Source organism: Lissotriton helveticus, chromosome 9 (assembly GCF_964261635.1).
Source record: "Lissotriton helveticus chromosome 9, aLisHel1.1, whole genome shotgun sequence".
Classification (NCBI taxonomy): domain Eukaryota; kingdom Metazoa; phylum Chordata; class Amphibia; order Caudata; family Salamandridae; genus Lissotriton; species Lissotriton helveticus.
Window position 1 is genome coordinate 31573019 of NC_136070.1, and position 14359 is coordinate 31587377.

The window sequence follows — 14359 nt, forward strand, 5'->3', positions numbered from 1 at the left end:
CCGGGCACCCCACTGAATCACTATTGGAACCCGGAGACCCCCCCACCAAATCATTATTGGAACCCGGGCACCCCCACTGAATCACTATTGGAACCCGGGGACCCCCACTGAATCATTACTGGAACCCGGGGGCCCCCACTGAATCACTATTGGAACCCGGAGACCCCCCACCAAATCATTATTGGAACCCGGGCACCCCACTGAATCACTATTGGAACCCGGAGACCCCCCACCAAATCATTATTGGAACCCGGGCACCCCACTGAATCACTATTGAACCCGGGGACTCCCACTGAATCACTTCTGGAACCCGGGCACCCAACTGAATCACTATTGAACCCGGGGACTCCCACTGAATCACTTCTGGAACCCGGGCACCCCACTGAATCACTATTGAACCCGGGGACCCCCACTGAATCACTACTGGAACCCGGGGACCCCCACTGAATCACTTCTGGAACCCGGGCACCCCACTGAATCACTATTGGAACCCGGAGACCCCCCCACCAAATCATTATTGGAACCCGGGCACCTCCACTGAATCACTACTGGAACCCGGGCACCCCACTGAATCACTATTGGAACCCGGGGACCCCCACTGAATCACTTCTGGAACCCGGGCACCCCACTGAATCACTATTGGAACCCGGAGACCCCCCCACCAAATCATTATTGGAACCCGGGCACCCCCACTGAATCACTACTGGAACCCGGGCACCCCACTGAATCACTATTGGAACCCGGGGACCCCCACTGAATCATTACTGGAACCCCGGCACCCCACTGAATCACTATTGAACCCGGGGACTCCCACTGAATCACTTCTGGAACCCGGGCACCCCACTGAATCACTATTGAACCCGGGGACCCCCACTGAATCACTACTGGAACCCGGGGACCCCCACTGAATCACTTCTGGAACCCGGGCACCCCACTGAATCACTATTGGAACCCGGAGACCCCCCCCACCAAATCATTATTGGAACCCGGGCACCTCCACTGAATCACTACTGGAACCCGGGCACCCCACTGAATCACTATTGAACCCGGGGACTCCCACTGAATCACTTCTGGAACCCGGGCACCCCACTGAATCACTATTGAACCCGGGGACTCCCACTGAATCACTTCTGGAACCCGGGCACCCCACTGAATCACTATTGAACCCGGGGACCCCCACTGAATCACTACTGGAACCCGGGGACCCCCACTGAATCACTTCTGGAACCCGGGCACCCCACTGAATCACTATTGGAACCCAGAGACCCCCCCACCAAATCATTATTGGAACCCGGGCACCCCCACTGAATCACTACTGGAACCCGGGCACCCCACTGAATCACTATTGGAACCCGGGGACCCCCACTGAATCACTACTGGAACCCAGGCACCCCACTGAATCACTACTGGAACCCGGGCACCCCACTGAATCACTATTGGAACCCGGGGACCCCCACTGAATCACTACTGGAACCCAGGCACCCCACTGAATCACTATTGGAACCCGGAGACCCCCCCCACCAAATCATTATTGGAACCCGGGCACCCCCACTGAATCACTACTGGAACCCGGGCACCCCACTGAATCACTATTGGAACCCGGGGACCCCCACTGAATCACTACTGGAACCCGGGCACCCCACTGAATCACTATTGGAACCCGGGGACCCCCACTGAATCACTACTGGAACCCGGGGACCCCCACTGAATCATTATTGAACCCGGGGACCCCCACTGAATCACTATTGGAACCCGGGGACCCCCACTGAATCACTACTGGAACCCAGGCACCCCACTGAATCACTATTGGAACCCGGAGACCCCCCCACCAAATCATTATTGGAACCCGGGGACCCCCACTGAATCACTACTGGAACCCGGGCACCCCACTGAATCACTATTGGAACCCGGGGACCCCCACTGAATCACTACTGGAACCCAGGCACCCCACTGAATCACTATTGGAACCCGGAGACCCCCCCACCAAATCATTATTGGAACCCGGGGACCCCCAATGAATCACTACTGGAACCCGGGCACCCCACTGAATCACTATTGGAACCCGGGGACCCCCACTGAATCACTACTGGAACCCAGGCACCCCACTGAATCACTATTGGAACCCGGAGACCCCCCCACCAAATCATTATTGGAACCCGGGGACCCCCACTGAATCACTACTGGAACCCGGGCACCCCACTGAATCACTATTGGAACCCGGGGACCCCCACTGAATCACTACTGGAACCCAGGCACCCCACTGAATCACTATTGGAACCCGGAGACCCCCCCACCAAATCATTATTGGAACCCGGGGACCCCCACTGAATCACTACTGGAACCCGGGCACCCCACCAAATCATTATTGGAACCCGGGGACCCCCACTGAATCACTACTGGAACCCGGGCACCCCACTGAATCACTACTGGAACCCGGGCACCCCACTGAATCACTATTGGAACCCGGGGACCCCCACTGAATCACTACTGGAACCCAGGCACCCCACTGAATCACTATTGGAACCCGGAGACCCCCCCACCAAATCATTATTGGAACCCGGGGACCCCCACTGAATCACTACTGGAACCCAGGCACCCCACTGAATCACTATTGGAACCCGGAGACCCCCCCACCAAATCACTACTGGAACCCGGGCACCCCACCAAATCATTATTGGAACCCGGGCACCCCACTGAATCACTATTGGAACCCGGGGACCCCCACTGAATCACTACTGGAACCCAGGCACCCCACTGAATCACTATTGGAACCCGGAGACCCCCCCACCAAATCATTATTGGAACCCGGGGACCCCCACTGAATCACTACTGGAACCCAGGCACCCCACTGAATCACTATTGGAACCCGGGCACCCCACTGAATCACTATTGGAACCCGGGCACCCCACTGAATCACTATTGGAACCCGGGGACCCCCACTGAATCATTATTGGAACCCGGGGACCCCCACTGAATCACTACTGGAACCCGGAGACCCCCCCACCAAATCATTATTGGAACCCGGGCACCCCCACTGAATCACTACTGGAACCCAGGCACCCCCACTGAATCACTATTGGAACCCGGGGACCCCCACTGAATCATTACTGGAACCCGGGGACCCCCACTGAATCACTTCTGGAACCCGGGCACCCCACTGAATCACTATTGGAACCCGGGCACCCCACTGAATCACTATTGGAACCCGGGGACCCCCACTGAATCACTATTGGAACCCAGGCACCCCCACTGAATCACTACTGGAACCCAGGCACCCCCACTGAATCATAACTGTAACCCGGGATCCCCATTAAATGATTATTGGAACCCGGGGAGCAAAGCCGAGGGGCCCCCTTCCCGCAGCAGCCATGTGGCCCCGGGACTACCAATGTGTAAACAAGGCCCTTTGACATGTTTCTGCTTGGCCACATATCATTATGTCCACCTGAAACAGGGAATCATGCGTGATACAAACACGTACACACATGGGCAGCCCCAGGCTGCAGAGTCAGTGCATTAGACAATGGGTCACACAGCGCCTAGACCAGGTCTCTCCTCCACCAGGCACTAAGACCTACCATGATGCACTTCAGCCGCTTGACCTCGTCCTCCTGCGCCCGGTAGGACTCCAGCTCCTGCTGCACAGACTCGGCCACCTCCGGGAAGGGGCTGGGGGGGAAGAGACGCCAGAGGTTAGTACCACAGACATTAAACAGCAGGGCTATCGCTCAGCAGAGGGCGGGGGGGGGAAGAGACACCAGAGGTTAGTACCACAGACATTAAACAGCAGGGCTATCGCTCAGCAGAGGGCGGGGGGGGGAAGAGACACCAGAGGTTAGTACCACAGACATTAAACAGCAGGGCTATCGCTCAGCAGAGGGCGGGGCTGGTGAACAAACCCCAAGAGACAATAACAAGCACAGCTGCAAACAACACAACCCAGTGCGTCTCGTTCAGCACTGCAGCCACAACATTTTGTTGAACAGACGGCACACTTTGTTTTAATCTTTATTACTTGATTAATAAAAATCTTTGCAATCACAGCATCTTCACATCTCATGTTTTAAAAAATTGAATGAATAAATTAAAAAATCATTACAATCAAAGCATCTTCCCATCGTATAATATAAAAACTGTACCATATATACTATTTAAAAATGTATCAATAAGATCAAATCAAACCATCGTACATCGATAATTGCAACATAATATTGCACATTTTAAAGTGACAGCGAGCACAACATACTATTTCCCTAGATATAACGGAAAAATACTCAAAAAGAATACTTCAGTAATTTCTACCGCGAGATGTTACGCATGTTGCATTTGAAAGTGCCACCGTGCAATAATTGCAACAACCATCATATAAGACGATGATAAAGTGCATCAAAGATCACTGAAACGGCAACATTTCTATTGCACATTTCTCACACAAGTTACACCTTAAAGTGCAAATGTGCAATAACGACCATCGTATCAAAACGATAATAAAATGCATCAAAAATGTACTGTAACGGTGACACTTCTATTAATACAATTCAAGTGATCACCCCAGCAACAAAATCATTTGGTGATAAAAATATAAACCAATAGAGCAATTAGATATCAAAGCCACAAAAATCGTGGAGATCAACCTTATTATATCTAACAATTTTCAACTGGCATTAACATTTTTACTAATTGACATAAGAACGTAATTGATTCGCCAGATAGTGACATAATTAAGGCCTGCCGGGCTGATCTGACCCCGCTCTTCCAAAAATGTGATTTCAGAACTGAACGTCGAAGGGTTATTAGCTTGAGGCACACACACACTATATGTACTAGTGTTTCCTGTGGCCATCCACAAAGCCTACAATTAGAACCTGGCCATTGCTTGATCAAAGGTTGCGTGCCTTCCTTTGTTGGATTTATTCTCATACGTAACCTTAAAAACATATTTTTATACTTTGTTGAAAAGATAGCAGTCAGATTCGGCTCAATACCCAGAGATTCATATGAATGAATAATATACCATGCATCATTTTTCTCTACTAATGCTATTTTATCCAATTTGAGCGATTCAGCTCTGATAAGTTTTTTTAAGATTGCCTTACAATTGGGCATTTTCAGATCTTGCAGTGCAATTTGCAGACCAATATCTCTTAGGGAGGTTAAAATATAAGATCCTATTTATCAAAAGAGGGGGACTCTAGGAGCTATTCAAAAGGTCCGGTGACCCGTGCTCCCAAAGTTAAACTTATACCAAAAGGGAGTCACTGTTCCTAAGTAGAGAGAGAAAGAAGGGAAGTAAGAGGTACACTTGCCGTGTGCTTCTCTAATTGTCGGGTGCAGTGTGTCCTCATTTGATGCCCTCACACACCCCGAAGGATTTCATGCTTCATCATTGGGCTTTTGCTCCTCGTCGGGCCGGCGCTGCAATGCCCTACGGGTCCCCCGAAGGGTCTCTTTTTCGGAGATCTTTTGATTAAGCCATATGGGTGCGTGGGTGTAAGTGGCAGTGAAGTCCTAGAAGGTATATTAAAAAATGGCTGGAGGGAGAGTGATTAATTTTTATTAAGGTTATTCCTCGGTCATTATTAAAACAAACTGTATGGTGCTGCATTAAAGGGTATTATGTCTCTTGGCAGCTGAGTAACTATATGTCCCTAGTGGGCATATGTTCAGGTCAACATGTTTCGCGCTTTAGTGGTCTCAGGGGGAGATCCAGGGCGCTTCGTCAGGACCAAGTAAGAAAGTTATATCTACAGTGGCCCGAAATTTTCAGTGCCCCCGAATAAACGAAGGGAGTAGAACTTCACTTAGTAGGTACGGTAAGATCCCATGAGATCAGTGAGGGTCACTTGAGAGGGTTCTTTCGGTGCATCTGGGCTGTGTCACCTGTGTGCCTCTCGCTGTCTCCGCCGGTAAAATATAAGATCTCCATTTAGCAGCATGGGCAGACCTATCTATTTCTTGCCAGCAAATGTTCCCATAGGATGCAGGGGCTGATGTGGACAGAGCGATCATACATTTTAGAAAGGTCCTTTTGATACCAGGCACTGTCTCTGGACACCAAACTCTAATCTTATTCCCACTTGGCACACTGAGTTGGCTATCCCAAAAGTTGCTTTGAAGACCTTGACTACAAGTAGATCAAGGACTTCGCCATATAGGAGGGTCGGTTGTAAATAATAAAATCATATGATTGACAGTTCAGTGATTTTTTAAATTTTTTAGAAGCATGCATCAAGGTCACAGCCTTGGCCCTTAGGCCCTTAAAATGAAATTTAAAGGATACTTTGAAGGATATTCGATTGTCGAACACCATACATAAGTATCTATATGTCTTGACAACATCGAATGTGCCTGCGGAGGTCCGGCTCTTAGTAGGGGCCCCGGCTGCCTCGCTCGCGACACGCTGAGTGGCAGCGCCGGCAGACTGGGGCCTCTCCACAAGCATGTAACCGCAGCCAGGGAGAAACACCCCACCACCAGACAGGTCAGTGGGAGCCGAGTGCCACCATTTTGTGAGCGGCCTGGCGGCCCCGGGCCAACAGTCTCCTCAGCCGCGCCGCTCTCAACTCTGGGGCACTAACAAGGGAGTGGCGTGTTATGGTAAGCTCCCCGCTGGTCCGTGATGCCCTACTGGCCAGGATGAGTGCCAATGGTCTCCTTGTAGGTGTAGATTGTCTCATTATGTGTCCCCTGAATTGCAGGGCTCCCATTGATTTGGCTGTGTCATTGTCTTTTTTTAGTTGTTTCATCCACCTCACTCCCAAACAGCTGTTCCCATTGAATGGGGTATTAATGATGTTTGCCTGTACCTCAGTTGTATTTTTCCCTCGTTTGCTAGGGATGCTGCTCTTCTTTGGTATTGTTCCAGCAAATATTTCAGCAGCCCTGCCACTTCGTCCCAGTGCTAATATGCATACCTGTTGAGCAGGGCATTTGAATTGGCTACGTGCCACTGTGTTGTCGCTCCCCTTTCAAACGTTCTTCCCATCATGTTTATCTTCTTACTTTCTTTATTTGGAGCTGATCCGGATGCCGCTGCGACGTTTGCCCTCTTTCCAGCAGTGTTTCAAAAGACAGTGGCCCCAAACATTAACAGCAAAATAACAATCAGAATAAATATAGACCAAAATTGAAATCTATATTTTTAAACTGTCTAGCCGGACACAATTTAATAGTATAAATATTTGTATGTGACAGAGGAGATGAAATAACAATTGCCAAGCGGGACACAGCCTGTATCCTACTATCACATATGAAATACAAGTAAGGCAAAGAAAAGAAACAGGGCAGTCTGTAATTGCTTTGGATTTAAACAGACGATGGTAAAATACACTTTGCGTGACCTATTCAATATAATGTCAAAAATCATCAAGTGTAAAGTGTCGACGACGTTTCGATCCCTGTTAGTATGGGATCATCATCAGGACATGTAATTATATGCCTTAGTGTCAAGGAAATAGACAGAGACGTCAGATTGATTAAAATAACTTTATATGAACCGATTAAACTTTTAGCTTTCAGAAAGAAGCACGGTCCTACCGGCCAATTAAGGCAATTGTAGCAAATGGGCACCGTTATCAATTTAAATAAATGGCAACCGGTTCGGGGATGAAGCTCGAGTGCCGGATTTAGAAATACAAATTGCAGCCAGAAAAAAGAGCCAGGTTCGGCCGTATTGGGGTCTATTGCACGGGTCGAGTCATCCGGAAAGAAGAGACCGAGTCCACCGCAATGGGGGTCTGTTGTGTCGGTCGAGTCAATACTCGTTCCGTTCCTGGATTTCTTGTTCTTCCTTCTCTTCCTGTGGTTCTGGGGTTGTTGGGGGGCGCTAGTTATTCTGGGTCCTTGTCTGTTAAATTCTCGTAGAGAGGCATCAAACTCTTTATCTTTCGCAGTATCGCAGCCATTTTGGCTTTGAGACGCCTCTCCTTGCTATCGATCTTGACAACACGGTCTTTGGCGTCGAGCGTAGGATTCGATTTCCTCTACAACATCAAGACTTCTGGAGTCAGGGTATCACTAAAAGCCTTTTTTAGCCTCATGCGAATTCGATTGTTTTTCAACACCGTCTTCTCAATTGTTCGACTGCCTGCATTCTCCTTGCTGTGGGACCCAAGGGACTCTTTCGGCCTCTGTGTGCCTTCATTCGGCGACATCTTCGAGGGTGAGGCAACTCTTTGTGACTATCAGTCTGTTGTTAGAGACTCTCTCCCACTCTGTTTTTCTGATGTTACCTGCGAACGTTTCGCCTTCTGATTCCACTGTACTTTCTCAACATCGGTGACTTTACTCCGTACCCAGTGAATACGGGGGATCTCGACAAGTGCTAGGTCGGCGGAGCGGAGGTTTCTCTTGGGGAGGTAAAAGGAGAATCTTTCGTTGAGGTATTGGGATCCAGTGTTGTTTTGGGCTTTGTAGGCATCTGTGAGCAGCTTGAAGGTATCTTTCTTTTCGACAGGAAGCCAGTTGAGGTCGCAGAGGTATTGGGTGATGTAGTTGCGTTGTGGGATGCTGAGGACGAGTCCGGGTGCGGCATTCTGGAAGGTCGGGAATTTGAGAAGGAGTGATTTGTTGATTCTGGCATAGAGAGTGTTTCCGTAGTCCAGCCTACTGGTGATGAGTGCGTGGGTGACGGTCTTTCTGGAGTAAGGAGGGGATCCATTTGAAGGTCTTGCAGAGTATGGAGAGGGTGTTGAAGCATGTGGAGGACACTACGTTAATCTGTCGGCTCATGGTGAGTGAGGAGATGAGTATGATGCCAAGGTTGCGGGTGTGGTCCATGGGGGTGAAAGGGTTTTTGAAGGTGGGGGGCCACCAGTTGTCATCCCACGCGGCGTGGGTGGATCCAAGGATTAGGACTTCCGCTTTCTCCGAGTTGAGCTTCAGGCAGCTGCTGCTCATTCAGGATGCTACGTCTTTCATCCCTTCCTGGAAGCTGTGCCTGGTGCTGTCGGGTTCCTTGGTGAGGGAGAGGATGAGCTGGGTGTCGTTGGCGTAGGATACTATGCTGAGTCAGTGTTTTCGGACGATGGTTGCAAGGGGGGCCATGTAGATGTTGAAGAACGTTGGGGTGAGGGAGGATCCTTGGGGTACTGCGCATCTGATCTCTGTGGGTTTGGAGAGGAAGGACGGGAGGCTTATTATTTGTGTTCTGCCAGAGAGGAAAGAGAGAATCCAGTCTAAGGCAGTTCCCTGTATGCCGGCATCGCGGAGTCTGGTGGCTAGTGTGCGGTGGGAGACGGTGTTGAAAGGTGCTGAAAGGTCTAGTAGAAAGATGGCTGCAATGTGGACTTAATAGAGGAGGGTGAGGATGTCGTTGGTGGCGCCTAGGAGGGCAGTCTCGGTGCTGTGGTTACCATGGAATCCGGATTGAGATGAGTCGAGGATGTGTTTTTTTCCCTATGAAGTGAGTTAGCTGGGTGTTGAAGATTTTCTCAGTGACTTTGGCAGTGAAGGGGAGGAAAGAGATGGTCCTGTAGTTCTTGAGGTCCGTCTGGTCTGCTGAGGACTTCTTGAGGATGAGTTTGACTTTGGCGCTTTTTCATTCGTTGGGGGATGCGCCTGTTTCAAGGGCACAGTTGATTGTCCGTCATAGTTCTGGTGTGATGGCGGAGGCGGCCCAGTGGAAGATGTGCGGCTGGCAGGGGGCAGTGCGTGCTTCGGAGTGGATGCTCTTTGTGGTTTTTGCAGTGTCTTCTCTGGTGACAGGTGTCAGGTGAGGAGGGTCTGCTGGGTGGCATAGCTGGTGGATGGTGTTGGTTCGGTGCCTTGGTCTTAGTCGTCGAAGTTGTCATAGTGTGTCCTGATCTTGTGGTGGAAGAAGGAGCTGAGTTTCTTGCAAAGGTCCTGGGAGGGAGGGACGTTGGTGGTTTTGCTGTGGGGCCTGGTGAATTCTTGTATGATGGTGAAGAGTTCCTTGGAGTTGTGGGATTTGGAGAGGACCCCATCATGAAGTTTCTCTTTGTGGATCTAATGAGTTGGTGGTGTGCAATGGTGGCAGCCCTGCTTTTTTCAATGATCTTTCGAATTAACTTCTTACTTTTGTTATTTGAGTGCCTTTAGCAATGCTTCCAGACCAAAAGGCGTAAAAAAGAATCTGAAGATGGCGACCACGAATGGGTGCTTCCGGGGAGGGCATATGGCGTCTGGAGAAGCTATATTATACGCCCATCAAAAAAAGAAATAGAGAACACTACTAATACAAAGAAGAATACCAGACCAATAGATGGTGAAATAATGCACAGCACGTGAATCCAGAAAAGATTCCTGCTGCAAAATTTTCTAATACGTACACAGTGTGATCCCCTTCTGCCACCCACAAGTCCTCCTGGAGACAGTTGGTTGCACTCGCTACACTCACTGAGTATCCTACAGGGCTAATAGGAGTCGACAACTGTGCGAGGTTCCTACTAATGAACGATAAGGAGGTACTACAAAGGAGGACTGAGGGGAACTGGTGCAGTAGTGCTGGAGACTATGGGTCAGGAGCAAAGTGCAATAACAAAGCTCTGTATGTGTGTGTGGGTTATGGTATGTGTACACTAGGACGTGGTGCAGGTCAGGGTAGAGGTGCACTGGCAGTGCCATGCGCGGCTCTCGGTACCTGTACACTAGGAGGTGCTGCAGGTTAGGGTCGAGGTGCATTAGAAGTGTCACGTGTCGATCCCTGGACCTGTATACTAGGCGGCAGTGCAGGTAAGGGTAGAGGTGCACTGCCAGTGTCATGAAATAAAAGTGATTTGTGAAGGCCAAGATGGCGGGGGAATGACAAATGTGTGTTAATGTCCCAGAGAGGAGTAAAGCACTGCTTGATGAACACCCAGTGGGTAAGCTGTCCCTTGAACTCCCACCATACCTGCCCACGACATGTGACGAGTGGACAGGCTGCCCCTTGACCTCTCACTGTGGCTGACTACGACAAATGACATGAACTCCCACCATGTGCCTGCCCATGTGAGGTAACAGGAGTGGACAGGCTATTCCCCAAGCTTCCTCCATGGCTGCCCAAGTGAGTAGACAGAAGTGGGCAGGCTCTTCCCTGATCTCCCATCATGGCCGCCAATGTGAGATGACGTGAATGGACAGGCTGTCCCGCTGACCTCCCACCCTGTCTGCCCACGTGAGATGATTAAGACAATGTGTCCAATGACCACCCACCATAGCTGTCCACGAGAGATAACGAGAGTGGACAGGCTGTCCCCAACCTCCCACCGTGCATGTCCAAGAAAGAGGACATGAGTGGAAAGGCCGTCCCCAGACCTCCCACCGTGCTTGTCCATGAAAGATGATTACGTTGTCGTGAGTGGACAGGCTCCCCCCCACCGTTCCTGCCACGAGTCTCCACCCAGCCCCACTTGCCTGCCCTTCAGCCTCTGCCAGAACCGGTCCGCCGCGGTGAGGTCGTAGGACTTCTTGCTTTTCCTCTTGGGCCGCGCCCCGGCGGGGGAGCTCTCCACCCCCGAAGCCTCCTCCAAGTCCACTCGGTTCAGGTGGAAGTCCTAGAAGAGAAGAGAAGCTCCTTCAGAAACAGTGACTGCCTGGTCTGTGGAAGGGCAGGAGCTGCTATGGGGTACACAGTGACTGATCCAAGGGCCCTGCCATGCCTGCGCCTGCCCGCCTGCTGAAGACAGCAGGCAGAGCGAGTGCTGCCCCGTCAGATAGGCTCCCCTAAGGGCTCCCACTCGAGGGCTTGCCCCCCTCCCTCAAATAAACTGCATGCATCTCTTGATGACCACATGCACTGAAGTCACGAGTAGTTCTCGTGTATTTGCACTTGTTGTATTTGTGCAACGACTGAGGACAGATGGCGGCCTCTCCAGTTTGTGCACAAAGCAACCTGTGGATTTTATGCAGGAAGCACTCTGTGCATTCTCTACATGAAAAAACATGTGCATTTTATGTATGAAGCAACCTGTGCATTCTGTGCCTGAAGAAACCTGTACATTCTGTGCGTGAAGAAATATGTGCATTTTATGCAGGAAGCAACGTGTGCATTTTGTGTATAAAGCAACCTGTGCATTTTGTGTATGAAGCAACGTGTGCATTTGGTGTATGAAGCAATGTGTGCATTTTGTGTATGAAGCAACCTGTGCATTTTGTGTATGAAGCAACCTGTGCATTTTGTGTATGAAGCAACCTGTGCATTTTGTGTATGAAGCAACGTGTGCATTTTGTGTATGAAAACACCTGTGCATTCTGTGCGTGAAGAAATCTGTGCAATTTATGGCGGAAGCAACCTGTGTATTTTGTGTATGATACAACATGTGCCTTCTGTGCATGATGAAACCTGTGCATATTATGCAGGAAGCAACGTGTGAGAAGTTGGCCTTGCGTATGCTGTCCACTATTCTAGTGGGCACCTTGTACCAGTCCGAACGACCCTTATTGATGGTAGGTTTAAATACAACCTATATAGAAAGCTATCCTAGTGATAACTGTTGACAGCAGCCTTCAGGCTAAGTCTTGAAGGAATGTGAAGCAGCGTGTTTTACCAGTCTATAATCTCGTGAATGACCAAATGAAAGGAGAACCACACCAGGTATATATATAAAATATATGTATTTATTCTAAACACATCCCTCTAGTCTCTTTATGAGGCTAGAGGCAAAAGTACATAAATAAAAACTTAATAGCACACAGTAAATTAGCACAATATACGTTGAGCCCTAGGGGCGTACCAAACCATATATTAAGAAAGTGGTATAAGTACCACGACTTACATAGACACAAGGCCTAGAGCCTTTAGAACCGCTTGGACCACCAGGAACCACCCAAGGGAGTGACACAGGGGACCCACGGGGGACGCGTGCAGTGTCTAAACACAGCCGCAAATCACCATTAACTTCTATGGGGTAAGTCGCGGTTGGAAAAGACACTTAGAAGAGGACTTAGAGCAAACCCCTTTAGAACTAGGAGGTTCTAGAGTCAACACCCACGGGAGCACCGCAGTACTCAAGTTACCAGACCCAGGGAAGCCGTGTGCAAAGGTGTCTTTTCGTGTCGGGTTTCGTTGTCGATTTCAATAGCGATCTGCTGCTAAGTGCTGCTGGCAACCAAGTGGATAGTGTCCGGGTGGATCGGAGATGTGAAGAACCTGAAAGCAGAGGGGACAGTCCGGGTCACTTGCCAGTGACCAGGAAGGTGATGAGAAGATGCCCACCGATGTCGGGTGATTTCAGGTGAAGAAGGTGAAGCTTCACTCTTCAGCCACGAGGACCAGGAGGCGTCGATGACAACCAGAAGCTGGATTCGAGCTGTCCCACGAAGGATGTCGAGCGCTGCGGTGTCGGTTTCCGGATTGGACCCAACAAGCCTTGACAACAGCAACCCACACAGAAAGCTAAGATTGTCTTCGGTGCAGACCAGCAAGGTCTGAGGGACTCACCACTTGGTAGGGAGTCAGGGCACATCTGGAGCAACCAGGGAGGCCCAAAGGAAAGAAAAGTTACCTTCCTGGCGACCTACCAGTCGACGGACCAGGGATCGCGAAGGGGCCTCCAGCAGAAATGCTAGAAGCGGACTCACGGAACACTCATGGAATGTAGGCCCACAATCTTCCGTGCAGATGGTGCTCGGGGCTTGGACTACAAGTAGCCCAACGCACAACTTCGGGAAAGCTCGGGAAGTCGATGCACTTCCAAATGTGCACTGTGTCCAGGAGTTCCAGTCCCACGTCACTCATGAGGGCTGCGGGTCTCAGCTTTGCTGGGATCTCTTGTCGGCCTCTGAGAAGTCTGGAAGTCTGTGTCCAGATCGCAAATCCTTCGGGATCCGGCGGGAGCCTTGGAAATGCAGACCGGCAAGATGCTTCTTGGTGCCTGTTTGAACAGGGGAGGCACTCCTTGACCCCAAGGGAGATTCTTCCGTCTTCTAGTTGAATAGAATGTCGAAATTCCAGGATATATGTTGCAGAGTTTTGTCCAGGTGTAATCTGAAGTCCTAAGGACTGGGGTCCCATACTTATACTAAGATAGGAGGTTGGACATACTCTTGGGACCCACCTATGGGAGGGTCTGGGAAGAGGGGTGCTTACACCCATTCCCTTTGTCCAGTTTCGCGCCAGAGCAGGGGATGAGTGCCCCTGCAACCGGTTTGAACTGGGGTATGCACAGGAACACCAAGTGTGCCCCCAGCACTGTCTGAAAAGCGTGCTCTAAATGCACCCACCCAGTCCCAATACACTAAAGCCTGTCTGGGAGGTGGTTACACCTGCCTGTGACAGGAAACCTATTGTCCAGGCCTCCCCTGCCGGTTTCGTCTAGCAGCAGGAGGTCAGACTTGTGTCTGTGGCTGCAGCATCCATTTTGTGATGCCAGGGCTCTTTTAAACTATTGACGGTTAGGTCAGTGTGTACATGTCTCTC

At 50.3% G+C, this 14359-nt stretch overlaps 1 protein-coding gene across 1 annotated transcript in view; it reads right to left on the bottom strand.

Annotated features, from left to right (window-relative positions):
• SCFD1 (sec1 family domain containing 1) overlaps nt 1-14359 on the bottom strand; it is a 459613-nt gene that overhangs the window by 266932 nt on the left and 178322 nt on the right. Inside the window, exons 11-12 of the mRNA XM_078659415.1 lie at nt 11356-11495; nt 3579-3669 (exon numbers count right to left, since the gene is read on the bottom strand). Of these exons, the coding sequence (XP_078515541.1) occupies nt 3579-3669; nt 11356-11495 (231 nt within the window). The remainder of the gene's footprint in view (nt 1-3578; nt 3670-11355; nt 11496-14359) is intronic.